General features: G+C 39.6%; 1 protein-coding gene across 2 annotated transcripts in view; it reads right to left on the bottom strand.

The window, feature by feature from the left end:
- TAB3 (TGF-beta activated kinase 1 (MAP3K7) binding protein 3) overlaps nucleotides 1-22,701 on the bottom strand; it is a 101,749-nt gene that overhangs the window by 20,883 nt on the left and 58,165 nt on the right. For both annotated transcript variants that reach the window (XM_059051510.2, XM_059051513.2), the window contains 3 exons: nucleotides 10,210-10,401; nucleotides 4,677-6,138; nucleotides 3,195-3,355 (listed from right to left, as the gene is read on the bottom strand). In XM_059051510.2, the coding sequence (XP_058907493.1) occupies nucleotides 3,195-3,355; nucleotides 4,677-6,138; nucleotides 10,210-10,311 (1,725 nt within the window). In that variant the 5' untranslated portion in view covers nucleotides 10,312-10,401. The remainder of the gene's footprint in view (nucleotides 1-3,194; nucleotides 3,356-4,676; nucleotides 6,139-10,209; nucleotides 10,402-22,701) is intronic.

Raw genomic sequence — 22,701 nt, 5'->3', positions numbered from 1 at the left:
CAGGTTTCTAACCAATTTTTTTATACACTACTTGGTAAGAAATTAGTTTGAAACGTAAAGGAGGCAATATGTGCTTAGCAGCAAAAAAGTTGATTCTCTTGTATAATCCTACACAAGTGGGATAATGATAGTGATAACCATTTATTGAGCACCCACTTCATACCACGCAGTTTACATATACTGCCTCTTTATCTTGACAATAATATTAAAATATACCTCTTATAAGTAGGGGAAATCAGATACAGAGAAGTTAGACAGAACCAGTGAGTAAGGAGTTATTCTGGCTCCAGAGCCTATGTAGGCACCCTTTCAACTACATCATGGTGCCATGAATGAGCCTCTATGAAGAAAAAGGGAATTACGACTAAATGCTTTATTTCTTAATTAATTTCCTACATAATATATACCCTTATGTTATACATGTTCCTAAAGTTTAAAGGAAATCAAATTTTTCCAAAATATTTCAGATTTGTGTTATGTGTGTGTGTGTGTATGTATATATATATATATATATATATATATATATACATATATATACATATATATATACATACACCTAAAGCAGATTTCTCTGGTATCTTGTAAACAACATTTATTTTGTAAGAATACTATCTGTTGGGCATTGTATAAATTGTTTAATGTGTATTATCTCACTTAATTCTAACAAAAATCCCATGGGATGGGTACTCCCCAGAAAACAAGCATAAAGGAAGCTGCTTATCCAAGGATATATGAGTGACACAGAAGGAGCAGAAAAGAAGTAGGATTCAAATTCACACCTGCATTGAGAGCCCAGATCTTAACCACTATGTATAATTGTTCTTCAGGCACACATTCCTATTAGTCTTCTATGTTACTCTAGGCCTGGCAGTGGAAACACATGGGAATCACACACTCAAATTTCTCACCTCTCAATGAGCCACTCATCTCTGAAGCTGGGTGATGGCTACACAGGAGTTCACTATACTATTCTGCTTATTTTATGTATGTTTGAAATTCTCTATAACAAAAAGTTAAAAATAAATTATAGCGTAGGGCAGCAGTTTGACTAACTTCCCTCTTTTTCTAAAAAAGTCTCATCAATAGAAGTTCTCGTGTAAAATCTGTTTGTTTTTTAAAGCACTGATCTATGCTACGTTAGACAATTCTCTACTTCCAACAACAACAAAGAAATCAATAGGGCTTTAGCAGGGATTATTATACAGCAAGAAGTTGCTAAACAAAGTTTATATGGTTATTTTAGAGAAATGACTTCTCCAAAGTCATTCTCTAAAGTCTTCTCTACAGTTTCATACAGTATAAACAAAGGAAAATTTGTTTATACTCTACAAGTACCTAAAGGACTCCAAAGTGCCCACCCACCACTGGTGGATTCCCATTTGGGTTATGTTCTTCAATATCTCCCCCAATCAGAGGATATAATTAAGATTTTGAGTGGGGGAAAAAATGAGGCACAGATGTGATTTACATTAGTATCATCTTTCAGTTAAAGACAGCTTTGTAATTTTCCATGTGTCTTAAGTAATTAAAACCCTTCTCACTTCTGATATTGACTATACTTAGGTATTTAGTCAATATTAGAAGAAAATTTCATTACATTATTAAATATGCCTTTTTCTCAATAGCTACCTTCTCGGAAACTTCCACTGCTTCCCCATTACCAGCAAAATACAGTTCAAACACCTCCACTATTCTACCTATGCACATTGAAGACATCAGCAATCTCAGCTTAAGTGAGGGAACTGTAAAGACTCCTTAAAAAGTCTGTCTTGACTTCAGGACTTCGCTACCTCATGCCTTTTCCCTTCTAAAATGCCTTCCCCTTTCCTCTATGCCTACATAGCAATACTGTACCGTTTAGTATTTTTAGGTTATGCTATAATACTGATTTTCATACAGTTATTAAATTAAAGGAAGAAGGTGAGTTCTAATAACCTTATGAAAATCAGATGAAAGCTATAGACCTGCTTCCCATATAAACACACGCAGGAAACTCTGAATAAAATTTCAGGGACTCACGGATCTCCTTTGAAGCCACGAACTTCAGTTAAAAACTTCTCTATGAGGACATAGCTGCAGACATCCTGTCTGCAAGAGGCCTAACATATACACTAACTTCTCTAAACTTGTGCACTCTGAGAAAGAGATTACCCTTAGTTAAGAGACGGTAAGAACATGAGGAATGGCTCCATAAAAAAGTAGAGATTAAGTTGAGCCCTGAAGAACAGACAGCATTTATACACACAGAGCTTCAGAAGACCACTCCAGCAGGAGCATAATGTGAGAGAGCAAAGTGTATTGAGTATACACGGCTAAATTAGCTGATGTATGACTTCTCTCATTACCAGTGAGCAAACACAGCACTTACCATACTGTATTACAGTTATCTACTGATGGGTCTATTTCTCCCACTAGCAGGTATACACTAAGCTCCTAGCATAGGACCACATTCATAAACTGTAAAAAAAAAAAATGCTCGTTGAACGAATGAATGTTGAAAGACGACATGATAGGTTGGATCACAGAAAGCTTGTGATGTCACAGGATTTTAGGACACTTGTTTCAAATTTTTCAGAATTTTTAAAGAACTTTAGAACTCACAAATATTAACGAACATGTTAAAAATATATGACCAGATCTTTTCATGAGAGCAGTTCCTGTTAGGACTGCTGTTAATACTATTATCTTAGTTTCTACAGTTATTTACACTAACGAAATTGCTCTGCTTTAAAATATTCTAGAGTCAACACTTTCCCAAAATGCATATTCATCTTGATCTAACTCATGTGCATTAATGTACTTAGAAAAATAACTTTTAAATGTTTGAAAAATATATATACAATATGCTTAAAAGAATAAATGAATACATGAGAACAATGTATAAAATATTTGGTCAAGGTATACTTTTCATTTCTATTCGGACAGAAAGCAATTTATAGTGAATGAGATGCTTTACCTTGATTATAACTGTCAGTATTTGAAAAGAGTGATGAGTCTATGGAATTCACACAGGAAAAAAAAATAAAGCATCAAATTATTTTGATGAGAACAGAAGGCAGAAGTCCTTCACCCATTGTTGAAAAAACAGAAACAAAACCAAAACTGCCAGGAATAAAACCTAAAAGAAAAACAAACAGCCTGGACAGCCAACACGTCCACCTTCCTATCCATGCATCCTAATAGATCGTACTTACCGTTGGGATCGCAGTGGTGCAGCTGACCCTTCTGAGCCGTCTCTGCATCAGGTCATGCTCCATACTGTTAACTTCAGCCTTCAATTGCTCTAGCTCCTCTTTCTCAAGTTTCAATTGCTTTGCTAACCTCTCCATCCTTGCTCGCTGATGTAACAGCAAGGCTATAGCATTACAGATAAAGTCATTGCAGAAAGTAACATTCAACAAGTGACTGGGAAAATTTCTATATGCATTGCTAATGTATGAAATACCTGTAAAGAACCCTGTCATTCAACTTCAGGTGACATTTACTCTCATGTCTTTCTAATGCTATTCTGCCTTCAGATCTGCTTTAATTTAGCTCTTGTAACTTCTGCCAAAATGATACCATCTATACATTCCTCTTGTTCTATTGTCCTTCATGTCCCCAAGATTCTCTTTAACTATACCTGTGTGCGTTTTAAACAGGCTCAAAACCAGGGTTTTTTTTGATTTTTTTTTTTTGTTTTGCGGTACACGGGCCTCTCACTGCTGTGGCCTCTCCCATTGCGGAGCACAGGCTCCAGACACACAGGCTCAGTGGCCACGGCTCACGGGCCCAGCCGCTCCGCGGCACGTGGGATCTTCCCGGACCGGGGCGTGTCCCCTGCATCAGCAGGTGGACTCTCAACCACTGCGCCACCGGGGAAGCCCAAAACCAGGCATATTGAATTACAATCATAATGACTTCCCTTCTTATATACTGAAAGAATACTACATTATCACACATCTTGAAACAAACTTTTACAATACTCTATTCTCCTTATATTTAGTTAGGTCCACTGTGAATTAATCCAATAATGTTCTTCATTACCAATCCCACTTCTTATAAAATATACGTTACTTATAAATATTACAGGCTTCAGGCCATCCTCTTAGAAAAATATTCAAATTTTTCACCTGGATAAACTTTAGTCCACCCTCTATGAATCGTTTTTTTCCCACTCTGTATTTTGTTTTGTTTTTGCAGTACGCGGGCCTCTCACTGTTGTGGCCTCTCCCGTTGAGGAGCACAGGCTCCGGACGCGCAGGCTCAGCAGCCATGGCTCACGGGCCCAGCCGCTCCGCGGCATGTGGGATCTTCCCGGACCGGGGCACGAACCCGTGTCCCCCTGCATTGGCAGGCAGACTCTCAACCACCGCACCACCAGGGAAGCCCTGTAGTTTGTATTTTTGACAATACTGATTTCACTTGTCTATATTTTTCTCCCAATGAATGTTCTTCCTAAAAAAGAAGTCTTTTAGAGGTCACTATTATCATGCCTATATTTTTATGTTTTAAAGCAGAGTCTGTAGATGATTCTGAAGCACTAACCCTATTCTTAATAGCAATGCTAGTGCCCAATATTTAATAAATACTAAATATCTAATTAAAATTAAACAGCTAATATAAATTATTTTATTTTGAATAGGAGACTGCCACCTCACCACAAAGATTAAATTTCAAAAAAGGGGTAAAATTACCTTGTGTATAGGCATAGTCATCTGATCCAGAACTAGAACTTCTCTGATATTTATGGCTTCCCTTTTCTCCCCCAGAGCCTGGTATCACTGAAATGGGCTGAATAGGTTCTGGGGCTGCAGAACGTTCTTCTTGGTCCACTAAATTTAAAAGATTTTCAGTTGTTGCTCGGCCTACAGTAATTTTAAAAACTGTAGTTGGGTTTGGTATCATCCGAGGGGATGGTGATGGAGCGCAAGAAGGTCCAGTTGGCTGTGTATATGTAATATACACAGGATTGACACTAAATGGAGGTTTTGGTTGACCGGATATCCCTCTTGAAGGAGAACTTGAAGGTGGCGTGGTGGCTGTGTACAATGAGTGCTGATTCCGTGGAGATGGCTGATTACTGATAGGTGAAGGACTCCTATTAATTGCTGTCCCAGATCTCTGAGAGGGTTCGACTGTAATTTCTATCTTCTTCATGGATCCTTTGGGTAAGCTAGATGGTGTATATGGGAGATAGGCTACTGAATGACTTCCCTGTTTCTGATAGCTAGGAGGTCCTTGTTGATATGGATGGGGTGGAGTAGTTGAAGGACTAGGTGGCATAAAGACATGGGAACTAGGGTGGCCCAGCTGGGATGGTTGTACTTGATGCTGTGGAGAGCTGAAGGGTGAAGGACATTGAGAAGGTGGTGGTGAATGGTAAGCAGGTTGAGGGATCTGCTGTTGTTTGGGAGAATACTGAGAAGGTTGATAGTTCTGTTGATGTGGATAAACAGGTAAAGGACGCTGGCTATAATGAGGCACTGGGCCCTGTGGTGAGGACTGCCATGGCGTACTCTGAGGAGTTTGTCTTCCTGATGAACTCTGAGATGTCTGTCTAATATAGATAGAACCAGGAGACCCATAAAGATTGCTTGGAATTTGTGGAAGAATTTGTAAAGCTCTTGGTACAGTCTGTCCAGAAGGGAGGTTCTGGGATACTGTAACAGTAATTGGATTTGTACTATACCGAGGTATGTGCATGTATGAAGGAGGTGGCGGTGGTGGTGGTGAAGGCCCTTGCATAGCAGATGGATTCATTCCTGTTTGAATGGAAGATGGCTGTTGAGGTGGCTGTGAAGGAGGAGTAGCTGCACTTCTGTTCTGTTCATTCATAAAAAATGGATTGTAGTTGGGAGTAGCAGCGACAACAGCTGGAGCTGAGTGTGGTTCCTGAACTAAACATATCAGCTGTTTGCCTGCTGCATGCTGTGGATCAATATGTCCATCACTTGAGCTATGTACCAGTGTTCGACCACCGTTAAGTTGCACTCCATCTCCTGGGTGGTAGCTACTAGGAGAATGAATACCCAGGTTAATATGCAAAAGGCGATTTCTATTCATCCTGTTGTCATCTGGACTGTGGTATTCCATATATAAGTATTTGCTACTCTCCTGGGAAAGTGCTCGGCAACAGGCTTCAAGATTGTTGTTGTTCTAGGGGAAAGAAATGGTAAAAATAACATTGGCAAAATGGACAAATCCTAATAGTGGGAAGTCAAGCTTTGCCACAGAATTATGTAAATATAATTGTCACAGAATACGTAGAGAACAGTATTTTAAACACAAAAAGCTTTATGGTCATCGACCCTGAAAAGGAGATCCCAAACAATCCATATTATTTTACAGACATTTAGCTCACATAACTAGTACTACCGCTACTGCTACTGCTACAGAAATGTAAAGTACCTACTAATGAACATTGTGACTCAACCCCAACTTTTCTGACTCCAAATCCAGGACTCATCTTACACTTGTTGCATCTCAACAAATTAAAATGCTGGGCTAATCTTGGATTCACCACACTTGCTGTAATATATAAGTATAAGTAATATCCATCATTAATATTTAAGCTGATAAACATGAAAATAACCATGCATTAGTTTTCAAAAGGTAATGAAACCCGAAACAGAAAAAAGTTATAATAAAATTCCTAAAGACTCAAAACAACAAAAATTCTAAAGCAGCCTTTACTTTTCGTTTAACCAAAGTTAACCCTATCTAACTTCAACTCTCTGTTTCATTATGAAAGATTAAGTTAAAAAAGATATCAGTATAAAAAACAAATCCACTGTTTGTATTATGGTTCCGTGACTTTGCCAAATTATGGTAATTTAACACAAAACCAGGTCTTGACTGCCTTAATGAAATTCATTCACACTCCCAGTCTCAAAAGTTTTTACCCGCTCAAACGTAGCTTGGTAAACTTCCAAAATCTTTTAAGGATTTCAATTTTTTGAATTATATACACACACAAAGATGTTAAACAGCAAACTGACATTTTAGATGTTCCAACTGACAATAATCAAACTAATAAAAGTTCCTCTTTTGAAAATTTTAAGGTACTATAAGATAGTTTTCCATTAAAATACAGAATTCAGAACTATTTTATTGGCCTAAAACCCAATTATTCATTGCCTTTGAGATAATCTATTGAAGTTTCTCAATTATCATGACCTCCATATTTCATAAATATATACAGATATGCACATATACACATATTACTATATTCTAGGGAAAAGTACATTTTATATAAAAATGAAAGCAAACACTTCACTTCTGCTGAGAACCAAATAAAGCTAAATGTAAAACAGGACATAAACTGTTTTAATTTTAAGCTGAGAGAACTCTTAGGGCTCCCATCTACTCCAACTCAACTCATTTACAGATGAGCAAAGAGATGCCTGGGAAGTTACATGACTTGACAACAAGCGCTTAACTAGTTAACTGGAGAGCCAGTTCTAGATTCTTGGTCTTCTGACTCCCAGTGCTCTTTGTACTATAACACAGTAATTTCAAGGGACAGGATGTTAGGCCAAAAGTACATTACTACTATACTGAAACTTTAGGAAGTAAAAGAAAATTCAGTCAAGCAAACCTTTGTAAAACGAATTCTCAGAAATTCAAAGAATTGGCTTTATCAAAAACTCCATAATAACTTTTATCCTTCTCCTTATATAAAACTTTTGCTACTAAAATTCAAATAATTTTTTAAATACTTTGAGCCAAGGAAAAAAGTAATTGTTGAAATACAAGAAAACAATTAAGTTTGGGCTTTTTCTTATCCTGCTTGAAACCATGCTGATCAAGGGAAGGAAGATAGATATTAAGAAGACAGATATTGCTAGATACTAAGCAAATTTGGGGCCAAAGGATTCAAACTGATTGCCAACAAGGCAATGTCACTGACAGATATCTGAAGGGGAAAAAAAAAAAGAGTATTAGCTCCTTCAAGTTTTTTTATAAACCTATGGATTAAAAGGAGAACAAAAACTAGAGTTTTATTTGAAACCTAAGCAGTGACAGATACTTCACTATTTGACATTTTTATTAATTATACTAAAATTTCATGTTTTCTACATTGAATTCGGTTGCCTAATTAGTACTGCCACAAAAAAGATACAAATTTAAATGAGGCAAAGTTGGAGCTGTCAATCTATTCAAATGTATGTCTACAGTGACAAGCTGAGTACATTTTCTTAGGAAGAAAAATTTTAAACCACAAATAAAAGACATTTAAGTATTATCTTTACGGAAGTATTTTAAAAAAACCACCACATTAGATTCAAATGTCATATCTGACCTGCTAAATGTGTAAAAAAGAAAAAAAAAAGATAGAAAAATTTATCAAACAGTAAATATGAAGAATAAAGAAATAAAAATTGTTTAGCTGGATAAAGAGGTCAGAAGTTTTAAGAAGACATATGTGAACACTCATGAAAGGACTGAGCCAATAAAGCATCATACCCCTAAAACGTGGTCCTAAACTGGGGGGTGATAACCTAGAGAGAGGCTTTAATGCTTGTGTATTAAATGCAAACTACTGGAGAGGGAGGGAGGGAGGGATAAATTAAGAGTTTGGGATAAAACAGATAAACAAGGACCTACTGTATAGCACAGGGAACTATACTGTATTCAAAATCTTGTAATAACCTATAATGGTAAAGAATCTGAAAAAGAATGGATATATGTCTGTGTATAACTGAATCACTTTGCTGTACACCTGAAACTAACACAACGTTGTAAATCAACTATACTTCAATTAAAAGGAAAAAAAAGGCAAACTACTGAGTCTTACATATTTTAATGCAAACAGAAACTTTCCAGAGCCAGCAGGTGGTAAGTGTCCATACTGATAAACAATATTAATCCCAAAGGAACAAAAAAGTAAAAGACTTAGGACAATGTAAGTTATCAACAAATGTTCACTGAGTTGAATTTAAAGTTCCATTCTTTCAATTTAGTAAAACGAAGACAATAAGCCTTGAAAAAATAAAGGGCTAAATAAAATTACATTAAAAAACCAAGGTGGGACCCTAGAATAAGTTAGGAAGGTTAATTGCTAGGAAGTTGGTTTAAACTAGAAGGGTTTCACTCCAGTGGGAAGTACCTTCGCTCTACCAGAGACCAAAATGGGGCTAAAGTAAAGAGTGGAAATTCAGAGTGGAAATGCTATGTTAGAAAAAATAAAGACAAGCTATAACACAAAAACGAGACCTACCTAGTAGAAGGGCTTGCAAACAAAGGAAGCACCTCTGTTACCACCACTGATCTGTGAGTCTCTATTTGCAATTAACCTCAACTATATATAGGTTTACATTATATCCTGAGCAGCTCACACTGTAAGGGAGAGCTTGCATATTATGCAGTAACATAGAGTTTGAACTGACTGTGTAAGGAAGTCCAGTGGGCAGGATAGAAATACTGCTCCCCAAAGTCAACCAACTAGGGAAATGCTGTAACCCAAAACACACTGCGATTCTGTGAAGGATGATGCAAAACTCAACAGGTGGAGTGTTAGGCCTATTTCTCTGTGGCCCCGTGAGTGGGAAGACACGTTCTATCAGAGATGAAAGATTTATTTCAATAGAAGACAACAAGACAAAAGTAATGTGATTAAACTAAAGAAAGTAGCCTTCCACTTAAAATTAGATATTAGTAAGCATTTACTAACTAGAAAAACAGTAAGAAAGGGAGGGAACTTTCTAAAAACTTTAAAAATAGGCTAAAAAAGTATATAGTTTAAGAAGTTATAATGATAAATTCCAAATTCAGAATTCAATTCTAAGGATTTGGGGACTGATGACACAACCCCCAAAATTTAAGAAGTGAAATGCATGAAGAATCTTTCTTTTTTTCTACATGCCTTTATTCTTTTCTCTAAATCACTGGTTCTCAATGGGGGAGATTGCGCCTCCCATGGAACATGGAGATTTCGTCTCCCATGGAGACATTTTTGGTTGTCACAACTGCAGGGATACTAATGGCATTTAGTGGGTGGAAGCCAGGGATGCTACTAAACATCCTACAACGCACAAGGCAGACCCCCACAGCAAACAATATGTCCGGCTCAAAATGTCGACAGTGCCAAGGTTGAGAAATCCTGCTCTAAATGTTCTCCCAACATAAACAAGAAAACTTAACTGAGTTTTAGTCACTACAACACAAAGTCACCTCTAATAAGGAAAACTGTAACTTTAATATCACTATCATTGGTGGGTAATCTACCTGTAACATGCACTGAGACACCACGCCCTCCGGAATCTCAGGGAAACGTTGTCGGAGGTCATGGAGAACCTGCATATCAAGCTGTGGACTGTTTTGCGCCATGCCAGAGCAAATGGTGGTCAAGCTTCTCTTATGAAATGGATGCTAATCGGTCTTCCAATAGTAATGATCTTCCAATACTGCAGTCATTTTCTATTAAAAGAAATTAAAGTATGATTAAATTTAATTACATATTTCACTTTATTCAAATAGAAACCATCAATACATTAAAATGAACTATCTAAAATAAGTATACCAAATTCTAAAGTTGGAAAATAGGACAAATTCTACTTAGCCAAAGACTTTTCTGATGTAATATATAGCTAATCACTGGTTTAAAAACAACAAAAACAGAATTCCCAAACCTTCAGTTCCATTTTAATGCTTCAAAAATGAAAAAAGCAGCAGCTAGATTAAAAATACAGAGTATTATTATTTGGCAACCATATTTTTCTAAGTCTTGAGAAATCCTACTTATGTATAATCACTCATGTTTTCCTAAGGGCTATCACATCACTCCTCTAAAGTGGGATAATCATTTTAACGTCTAAAGTAATAAAATCAGGCAACAGAAATTGATAATAACACCACAAACCACACATGTCCTGTTTGCCTTACAATCTCCCTGTACTTTGAAGCCAAAAGGCTTGAATTTGAAGTCTGAGTAAAGCAAACCCAATGTCTAAATGAAACTACTGGGCAAACAAAAATGGAAATGCAGAATCCTTTGTTTTCAAAGATGATGCTGGTGGTCCACAGTAGCCAGACTTGCCTAGCTAAGGTTTCACCTAGTTCTGGTGCAACTGGCACAGGTGCAAAGATGCCAGGATTTGGGGGCACAGTTTGAGTAGAGGCAAGTGACCCCCAATCTCACTGGTACTGGTCAAGTTAAGCACCCATGTAAATAAAGGCAGCTAGTGAAGTAATAATGAAATCATCAATCAAGTGGCACCATCAAGGATCAATTAACTGACCCATTTTTACATCTATCTCCCCCATTTTTATAAGGGGAAAAAATGTACAGTGTATACCATGCAATCTCATAATATTTCTGCTGTGATCACTCATGAGATGGTAAAATATTTTTAAGACTGAGAAGTAAACACCTGCATCTTCATAAGATGCACGGAAATCATGATTTTAAGATGCAAGTCTAAACCACACACAATAAGGGAGGGTCATCCCACACCAAATCCGTTTCTGGCAAACAGGCCCTAAAACTTTAAATAATACCATTACCTGGGGCAATGTACAGAACTACAGAGAATATTTTAAAATCTTAAAATGCTGCAGGAAAATAGTGAATTACTTTTGCTGCTTTATAATTAAGTATATAATTAAAAAATAAATACCATGTAATCTCAAATTTGACTTTCATCATAAGCAGGGAATTTCAGTTTGCATGCAATCTCTTGACTTTTACTGGGCATCGAGAGCTCTCTTTTCTTCCTTCTAAGCCAAGACTGTCAAGAGTAATTACACTCTTTGTGTCTACAAGGTGGCAACAAAGCCCCTATGGATAAGACTCTGCCTAACCACAGGTAAAAATAGCTATTAGGGACTGCTTTAATGACTTCCAACATCAACATGGAGGATATCTAGTGAATCTAAAGAAAAATCAAAATATGGGAAAAGAATAAAGATAACTTCCAATATGCACACATATATAGGCTTTCTGGCCTCCATATACAATTCTGCTCCCTGCAATGCATTCCTTAGTCTGCTCTAATCTGGCTCAAATCACTGTTCCACTGAAATACTCTCTTCATCATCTCTCTGCTGCAAAATTCAGAGGATTTATCTTCTGGTTCCTATGCCCCTTGACCTTTGCAGCATCTGAGACTACTGATCATTCCTTCCTTTTTTCAGCCTCTATGACATCACACTAGCCTGGTTTCTTCCCACCTCTCTGGTCACATTAATGCTTGCCTGGTTTGGGCCCTAAGCCGCCTCCTCCTCTCATTCTACATCCTTGTGTCCAGTGATGACGTCCACTACTAAGGTTTCAAAACCATTTAAAGGCTGATGATTCCCAAATTGCTATTAAGCACCATGCATGCTCTCTCTTAAGACTCCAGACACATAAGAGTCTACTGCCTACACACAGCACCATCTGGATAAACCCAAAGACATTAGTCAATATGTACAAAAAGGAACTCCTTACCACAATCCTTCCCCAAACACTCTGTTCTATGAATGTTACTACCATTCACTCAGTTAACAAAACTAGAAACCAGAGTGTGCTCCTTGACTTCCCATTCTTGCACAGCCAACTAAACAAGAATATTAAATCAAATGGGTGATGGTGTGCACCCTGGTTCTGCCATTTAGTAGCATCTAGGAAAGATACTCAACTTTTAAGCCTTTGAGGCTTCATATTTAAAATGGAAATAATTGTAGGGTTGTAGTAGAATTTAAAAGGCAAACAGTAAGAAGTCAGGAAGCATTCGTTACTATTATTCAGGGCATGTCTGAATAGTGTTCTCATCAACATTATACCAGCAACTTCCTGCTGCTCTTCCCACCGCAGGTCTTGCCAGAGTTATCTATTTTCTAATCTCAGCCAAACAGAGCTGTGTGTGACCCCGTGCATGGATGTCCCACACTGCCTCCTCTCGGGGCATCAGCCCATGATCATCCATCTGCCTGAGATACTTTTCTATCTTCCTCCTCCCACTGCTTCTCCGAGCCATACTGATACCCTACACGTCAGTACTGGGGGCACCTCCTCTAAGAAGGCTTCCACTGACAGTCACCCCCCCCCAACTTAGTCCGGGTGCCGTAACTCTCCTCCACCTACTCTGGGCTAAAGGACCCTCCACTATGCTTCCACAGCAGGCTGTGCTTATCCTCACAGGAACACCAAAAACACTATATTGGAGCCACCTGTGTAACTGAAGGTCTCACATGTGGAACTGTAGCTCCACCTAGAATGTGTTATGCCAGAGAGTGGGGACGTACTCAAAGAATGATGGGAGCTTCTTACAAGGACCTGAAAGTCAGCTTGAAGAGGCTCCCACTGACCAAATCTGTGACAATTTGAGCACCAAAACAATTAAGGACAGTAATGAATTATAGGCCTGTAGAAAAGCAGAACCCATGAGTCCTTAGCCCAATAATAAATAGTTAAATACACACATACACAAATAAAGACGAAGGGAGGGCTTTTGCTTAGTGGAATCCAACTGGTAAATGTATGCAGGAGGTGCTGGAGCTGAAAAAAATCATCATTTTGCAGCCATCACAGTACAGATTACTTCAATAAAGAATCATCAATGGATGCTAAATCTAGGGGGAAATCTGGATGAAGGTAGGCTATGTTCATGGTCTTAAAAGCGTCTCCCCAGAGAACTGCTTATTAGCTGCAAGGGAAAATTTAACTACATAGTAGATAAATCAAACAACATCTTCGATAATCAAAATTAACATCACCAAGAAGGGACAGATGGACAACGCACACCTCCAGATGTGATACCATGAGTAGAATATATAGCTGTATATAATATTCCAGTTAGGAATATGTACTCTGAAACTATTCATGAAAAAATAGACAAAACCAAAATGAGAAATGTTCTATTAAAAATAAAAAGCAGGGAGGGGGAAGGTGAAAATGTCACCTTAAAAAATGCCAATGTCATAAAAGACAAAGGCTAGAAAAATAAAAGATTAAAGGAGATACTAAAACCATGACAACTAAATCTAATGACTGATCTCAGAATGGATCCTATACTAAATGGAGAAAATGTTATCAACGAAATGAATGGATCAACTGACAACACTGAAATGTGGATGGTACATTAGGAAAAGTATTCCACCAATGTTAAATTTATCGAATTTAATAAATTTACTGACTTGGTAATTGTGCTGTGGTTATATACGAGAATATCCCTATGTTTAGGAATTAGGCACTGAAGCATTTAGGAGTAAAGAGCAACTTTACTTTCAAATGGTTCAGGAAAAAAAAATCAAATATATGGATATATGTGCATATATACAAACACGCACGCACACACATGCACACAGAGAGAGGGAGCAAGTTACAAAAGCACAAAGGGAAAGGACTCACAACAACATGGCAGAGTAGGAAGGCCTTGAGCTCACCTCCTCTCATGGGCACACCAAAATTACAACTATTTACAGAGCAACTATTGATAAGAAAGTCGGGAATCTACCAAAAAATATCTACAACTAAAGATATAAAGAAAGAACCACAACAAGATGAGTAGAAGACGTAGAGTTGCAGTATACTCAAGACCCAAACCCCCAGGTGGGCAACCCACATTCAGGAGGAGAATTACAACTGCAGAGGTTCTCCCCAAGGAGCAAGGGGTCTGAACTCCACATGGGGCTCCCCAGCCCTGACATCCTGCACTGGCAAGACAAGCCACCAGAACATTTGGCTTCGAAGGCCAGCAGGGCTTTCCTTCCAGAGAACCAAGGGCAGTGGGAAACAGAGACTCCACTCTTAAGGGCACACACAAAAATCTCACACGCTCCAGAAACCAGGGCAGAAACAGTAACTTGAAAGGAGCCTGGGTCAGAACCACCTGCTGACCTTGAAGAGTCTCCCAGAGAGGCAGGAGGCAACTTGCACTCACCCTGGGGACACAGACACTGGTGGCAGTCATTTTGGGGAGCTTGTTCTATCATCACTGTTGTTGGCAAGCATCACTTTGGAATCCTCCATCTAGCTTATGAGCCTCAGGATGCCACAGAGTCCCTGCCCACATGCCTGTAGGCACCAGTACTGGGATGCCTCAGGCCAAGCAACTAACCAGGTGGGGACACAGCCCCACCTACCAACAGCAGCAGCAGCCACAGGACCCACTAGGCCCCTTCCCCACCCACCAGTAGGTCAACAACAGCTCTGAGACAACTTGAGCCCCTCAGCCAGCCATGCTGGGATCCAGCCCCACTCACCAGTGGGCCAGCACCAGCTTGGGACACCACGGAACCTGCAGCCAGTTGAGTCAAGAACCGGCCCTACTTACCAGCAGGCTGACACTAGATCTGAGAACCCCGGCCCCACAACTACCCACCCCTGAAAACGGGTCTGACCACCAGTAAGCCAGCACTAGCCCTAGGACACCTGGGTTTCTGTAGCCAGTTGCCTCATGACCAGGCCCACCCAACCAGCAGCTGGCAACCACTACACAAAGCAGGACCTGGTGCCCAACCAGACCAGGAGCCAGCCACACCTAGCAAAATGACATACTCAGCCTGCCACAACAGAATGACCCACACAGCCCACACCCCTAGACAATAATAGGTCTGGTAACCAGAGGAGAGTGCACTGCTGGAACACTTAGGATGTCTCCTACAAAAAGCCACTTCTCCAAGGCTGGGAAACATAACCAACCTACATAGAAATAAAAGAAATACATAGAAAATGTACACAGAAATAAAATCTACATAGAAATAAAAGTGGCAGTCAATAGAGCAACATGTTCCAATCAAAGGAACAAGATAAAACTCCAGAAGAAAAACTAAATGAAGTGGAAATAAACCATCTACCTGATAAAGAGTTCAAGGTACTAACCATAAAGTTAACCAAAGAATCGGGAGAAGAATGGATGAACACAGTGACAAGTTGAACAAAGAGTTAGAATACATAAAGAACCACCAACAGAAATGAAGACTACAGTAACTGAAATGAAAAATACACTAGAAGAAATCAATAGTAGACTAAATGATACAGAGGAATGGATCAGCGAGACAGAAGACACAGAGCAGTGGAAATCACTGAGCTGAACAGATTTTTTTAAAAAAAAGGAATAAAAAGAAATGACGACAGTTTAACGGACTTCTAAGATGTCATGAAGCATACTACCATTCGTATTATAAAGGTCCCAGAAGGTTAAGACAGAGGAAAAGGGGCAGAGAACATATTTGAAGACATAACAGCTGAAAACTTCCCTAACCTGGGAAAGGAAATAGATATCCAGATCCAGGAAGCAAAGAGTCCCAAACTGGATGAATCCACAGAGGTCACACCAAGACACAATGTAAGTAAACTGGCAAAAATCAAAGATAAAGATAGAATATTAAAAGCAGCATGGAAAAAGCAAGAAGTTACATACAAGGGAACTCCAATAAAGCTATTAGCTGTTTTTTCAGCAGAAACTCTGCAGGCCAAAAGCAAGTGACGAAAGGGAAAAACCTACAAGAACACTCTACTTGGCAAGCCTCTCATTCACATTTGATGGAGAGATCAAAAGTTTTACAGACAAGCAAAAGCTAAAAAAGAGTGCAGCACTACCAAACCAGCTTTACAAGAAACATTAAAGGGCCTTCTCTAAGAGAAAAAGAAAAGGACACACATCTAGAAACGTGAAAATTATGAAAAGATGGGATCGGATCAAGATGGGCAGAGGAGTAGGACGTGGATCTCACCTTCTCCCAAAAATACATCAAAAATACATCTACATGCAGAACGATTATCACAGAACATCTACTGAACTCTGGCAGAAGACCTTAGACTTACAAAAGGACAAGAAAATCTCCATGTAACTGAGTAGGACAAAACTAAAAAAAAATAGAGAGAGAAAGGAATCAGGAGGGTACAGCTCCCTCCTCTGGGAGGGAGCTGTGAAAGAGGAAATGTTTCCAAACATTGGGAAGCCCCCTCACTGGCAGGAAGATCGTCTGGGACAGAGGTAGAGCTTCAGAGCCTCAGAAGAGAGCAGAGAAACCAGTTTGCAGAAGGCAAAGCAGAGTGAGACCTGCAAAGATGGTCAGTGCCAACACCCAGCACTCCCCAGCCTGAGACGCTCGTACACTGGGGCAGGCGGGGGCTGGGTGCTGAGGCTCGCTATTCGGAGGTCAGACCTGGGGAGAAGACTCAGGTTGGCTGTGTGGAGACAGCCTGAGAGGGCTAGGGTGTGATGTGCCACAACCAAGGGAGTATGGGAAGAAGACTGGGCCTGCCACAGAGGCAAGGTGCTATTGTTGCGCGACACGCAAGGAAAGGGGCAGGACCACCGTAGGAGCTTCTTTCTCCGTGTGTACTATCAGGCAATAGGGCACTGCCTGCACAAGCTCTTGGGTGGGCACGAGCCACCGCTGCCACATCAGACTCCAGAGGTGGGTGCTGATTGCTGCCACTACTGAGAATTCCGTGAGCAGAGAGCAACCACTGTCCCCGCATTCCTGGGAGCATGCGCAGGCCACTCACCTTCACACCCCATCAAGGGAATAACAGCTAGCACATACTGAGGAAAGAGACAGCAAGCATCCAAAGCAAAAGCAGCCCTCACACCAAAAATATATTAAACCCACACAAGCTTCACAGGGACACTTCCACATATAAATACACCTCCAAAATTACAGTAGATAATTGTTCTCCTAAACTCATAGAGTAAGAGTAATGTAAGCAAAATGAAGAAGCAGAGAAACTACTCCCAGTTAAAAGACCAAGAGAATTTCCCTGAAAGAACAAACAATGAAACAGGCCTCTTCAGTCTAATAAACACTGAGTTCAAAAAAAGAGGTAAGAAAAATACCAAAGGAATTAAGAAAGGCTATCAACAGAAATGCAGATTACTGTGAAAAGGACCTAGAAGCTATAAGAAGGAGCCAAGAAAAATTAAACAATTCATCTGCTGAGACAAAAGCTGAACTAAAAGCAATGAATAGCAGAATGAATAATGCAGGAGAAAAAATAAGCAATCTAGAAGATAGAAAAATGTAAATTAATCAAAACAGCACACAGAAAGCCAAATGAAAAAAAAGAAAACAATATAAGAGACCTATGGGATAACATAAACATGCGAATCTACGCATAATAGGGATTCCAAAAGGAGAAGAAAGAGAAAAGGGGATTGAAAATGTATCTGAAGAAATTATGGCTGAAAACTTCCCAAACCTAAAGAAGGAACCAAATATCCAGCTACAGGAAGCACAGAGGTTCTCAAACAAGATGAACCCAAACAAACCTACACCAAGACATACTGTAATAAAGATGGCCAAAGTTCAAGAGAGGATTCTAAAGGCAGCAAGAGAAAAACAGTCAATTACAAGAGAACCCCCATAAGGCTATCAGCTGATTTCTCTACAGAAACACTGCAGGCCAGAAGGAAGTGGCAAAATATAGTCAAAGTCTTGAAAGAGAAAAATCTGCAACATAGAATACTCTACCCACCAAGATTATCATTTAGAATAAGAGGTGAGATAAAGAATTTCTCAGACAAGCAAAAACTAAAAGAATACAGCAATACTAAACCTATCCTAAAAAAAATAATGAAAGGTCTTCTCTAAATAGAAAAGAAGCAAGAAGATATTAGGAAGGAATAAATCACAATTAGAAACTAAATTACTTAAATAAGCCAGTATACAGATCAAAAGGGGGAAAAAAAACTATTTGTGAAAATGTTGATAAACAGAAAGAATGGCAAAAGGGTAAACATGAAGATGTAAAAAAGGACATCAGAATCATAAAATGTGGGCAAAGAGAGTTTAAAAATGTAGATTCTTTTTTTTTTTTCTTAGAATGTGTTTCACCTTATATGACTATCAGTCGAGAAGAAGCAGATATAGGAAGGGATTAACATACCTGAAAAACAGGGCAACCACAAATCAAAAACATACAATAGATTCACAAAAACCAAAAAGAAGAGAACACAAGCAAAAAAGTCAAACCACAAAAAGAGGGCTTCCCTGGTGGCACAGTGGTTGAGAGTCCGCCTGCCGATACAGGGGACACGGGTTCATGCCCTGGTCCGGGAAGATCCCACATGCCAAGGAGCAGCTGGGCCTGTGAGCCATGGCCGCTGAGCCTGCGCGTCCGGAGCCTGTGCTCCGCAATGGGAGAGGCCACAACAGTGAGAGGCCTGCATACTTCAAAAAAAAAAGAGGAAAAACAGAAAGAAAAAGAAAGAAACAAAGAAGAAACGTAGAGTCCACTGGAAAACAAGGGTTAAAATGGCAATAAACACATATGTATCAATAATTACCTTAAATGTCAAAGGACTGAATGCTCCAATCAAAAGACACAGGGTGGCAGACTGGATAAAAAAAACAGCAGCCTACAATATACTGCCTATAAGAGACCCACCTTAGGGCAAAGGACACAGAGATTGAAAGTGAGGGGATGGAGAAAAATATTTCATGCAAACGGAAATGACAAGAAAGCAGGAGTCGCAATACTCATATCAGACAAAATAAACTTTAAAGCAAAGGCCATAAAGAAAGATAAAGAAGGATACTACATAATGATAAAAGGATCAACACAAGAAGAGGATCTTACACTCGTGAACATATATGCACCTAATGTAGGAGCACCCAAACACATAAAACAAATACTAACAAACATAAATGGAGAAATTGAAGGGAATACAATAATAGTAGGAGACTATAACACCCCACTCATATCAATGGACACATCTTCTAAACAGAAAAATCAATAAGATGACAGAGATCCTAAATGATACAACAGTTAGACTTAATTGATGTTTTCAGGACATTACATCCAAAAAAACAGAATACACATTCTTTTCAAGTGCACATGGAACATTCTCTAGGACTGGGCACATACCAGGGAACAAAACTAACCTCAACAAAGTGAAGAGTATAGAAATTATTTCAAGCATCTTCTCTGACCACAATGGCAGGAAACTAGAAAAAAAACACAAGAGAGGAAATGACCAAAAAAAGACAAAATGGAGACGAAACAACATGCTACTGAAAAAACCAATGATTCGGGACTTCCCTGATGGTGCAATGGTTAAGAAACCGCCTGCCAATGCAGCGGACACGGATTTGATCCCTGGTCTGGGAAGATCCCACATGCCACGGAGCAACTAAGCCCATGCACCACAACTACTGAGCCTGCGCCCTAAAGCCCGTGAGCCACAACTACTGAGCCCACACACCACAACTACTGAAGCCCATGTGCCTAGAGCCTGTGCTCTGCAACAAAGAGAAGCCACCACAATAAGAACCCTACACACCGAAACAAAGAGTAGCCCCCACTTGCTGCAATGAGAGAAAGCCTGCGCACAGCAACGAAGACCCAACACAGCCAAAAATAAATTAATTAATTAATTTTAAATACCAAAAACAAAAACCAATGAGTCAATGCCGAAATTTTAAAATTTAAAAATACCTTGAGACAAATGACAATAAAAACACAATCATACAAAATCTTTGGGATACAGCAAAAGCAGTTCCTAAGGGAAGTTCATAGGGATACAGGCCTTCCTCAAAAAACAAGAAAAATCTCAAATAAACGACCTAACCTACCACCTAAAAGAATTAGAGAAAGAAGAACAAACAAAACCTGGGGGCATTGGTTCAAGATGGCGGAGTAGAAGGACGTGCTCTCACTCCCTCTTGCGAGAGCACCAGTATCACAACTAACTGCTGAACAGTCATCGACAGGAAGACACTGGAACTTACAAAAAAAGATACCCCACATCCAAGGACAATGGAGAAGCCACAATGAGACAGCAGGAGGGGCGCAATCACAATAAAATCAAATCCTATAAGTGCTGGGTGTGTGACTTACAAACTAGAGAACACATACCACAGAACTCTACCCACTGGAGTGAAGGTTCTGAGCCCCATGTCAGGCTTCCCAACCTGGGGGTCCGGCAACGAGAGGAGGAATTCCTAAAGAATCAGCCCTTGAAGTCTAGTGGGATTTGACTGCAGGACTTCGACAAGACTGGGGGAAACAGAGACTCCACTCTTGGATGGCACACATAAAGCAGTGTGTGCGTCAGGACCCAGGGGAAGGAGCAGGGACGCCGCGGGAGACTGAACCAGACCTACCTGCAGGTGTCAGAGGGTCTCCCGCAGAGGCGGGGGGGTGGCTGTGTCTCACCGTGAGGACAAAGACACTGGCAGCAGAAGTTCTGGGAAATACTCCTTGGCATGAACCATCCCAGAGTCCACCATTAGCCCCACCAAAGAGGCCAGTAGGTTCCAGTGTTGGGTCGCCTCAGGCCAAACAACTAACAGGGAGGGAACCCAGCCCCACCCATCAGCAGACAAGTGAATTAAAGTTTTACTGAGCTCTACCTACCACCAGTCCCTCCCATCAGGAAACTTGCACAAGCCTTTTAGATAGCCTCATCCACCAGAGGGCAGACAGCAGAAGCAAGAAAAACAACCAACCTGCAGCCTGTGGAACAAAAACCACATCCACAGAAAGACAGACAAGATGAAAAGGCAGAGGGCTATGTACCAGATGAAAGAACAAGATAAAACCCCAGAAAAACAACTAAATGAAGTGGAGATCGGCAACCTTACAGAAAAAGAATTCACAATAAAGATAGTGAAGATGATCCAGGACCTCGGAAAAAGAATGGAGACAAGAAACGCTGCAAGATGCAAGAAATGTTTAACAAAGACCGAGAAGAATTAAAGAACAAACAAACAGAGATGAACAGTACAATACCGGAAATAAAAAATACACCAGAAGGAATCAATAGCAGAATAATTGAGGCAGAAAAACGGATAAGTGACCTGGAAAACAGAATGGTGGAATTCACTGCTGAGGAACAGAATAAAGAAAAAAGAATGAAAACAAATGAAGACAGCCTAAGAGACCTCTGGGACAACATTAAACACAACAACACTCACATTATAGGGGTCCCAGAAGAAGTGAGAGAAAAAGCACCCAAGAAAATATTTGAAGAGATTATAGTCGAATACTTCCCTAAAATGGGAAAAGAAGTAGACACCCAAGTCCAGGAAGCGCAGAGAGTCCCATACAGGATAAACCCGAGGAGAAACACACCGAGACACATAGTAATCAAATGGGCAAAAATTAAAGACAAAGAAAAATTACTGAAAGCAACAAGGGAAAAACGACAAATAAGATACAGGGGAATTCCCATAAAGTTAACAGCTGATTTCTCAGCAGAAACTCTACAAGCCAGAAGAAATGGCAAGACATATTTAAAGTGATGAAAGGGAAGAACCTATAACCAAGATTACTATACCCGGCAAGGATCTCATACACATTCGATGGTGAAATCAAAAGTTTACAGACAAGCAAAAGCTAAGAGAATTCCGCACCACAACAAAAGCTAAAGAAACTTCTCTAAGTGGGAGACACAAGAGCAGAAAAGGACCTAAAACACAAAGCCATAACAATTAACAAAATGGTAATACGAACATACATATCAATAATTACCTTAAACGTGAATGGATTAAATGCTCCAACCAAAAGACACAGGCGTGCTGAATAGATACAAAAACAAGACCCATATATATGCTATCTGCAAGAGACCTAGGGACACATACAGACTGAAAGTGAGGGGATGGAAAAAGATACACCATGCGAACGGAAATCAAAAGAAAGCTGGAGTAGCGATGCTCATATCAGATAAAATAGACTTTAAAATAAAGAACGTTACAAGAGACAAGGAAGGACACTACATAATGATCAAGGGATCAATCCAAGAAGGTATAACAATTATAAATATATATTTATACTTGCAAATATAA

This window comes from Kogia breviceps, chromosome X, assembly GCF_026419965.1.
Source record: "Kogia breviceps isolate mKogBre1 chromosome X, mKogBre1 haplotype 1, whole genome shotgun sequence".
NCBI lineage: Eukaryota > Metazoa > Chordata > Mammalia > Artiodactyla > Physeteridae > Kogia > Kogia breviceps.
This window is presented reverse-complemented; position numbering and strand designations above follow the sequence as displayed.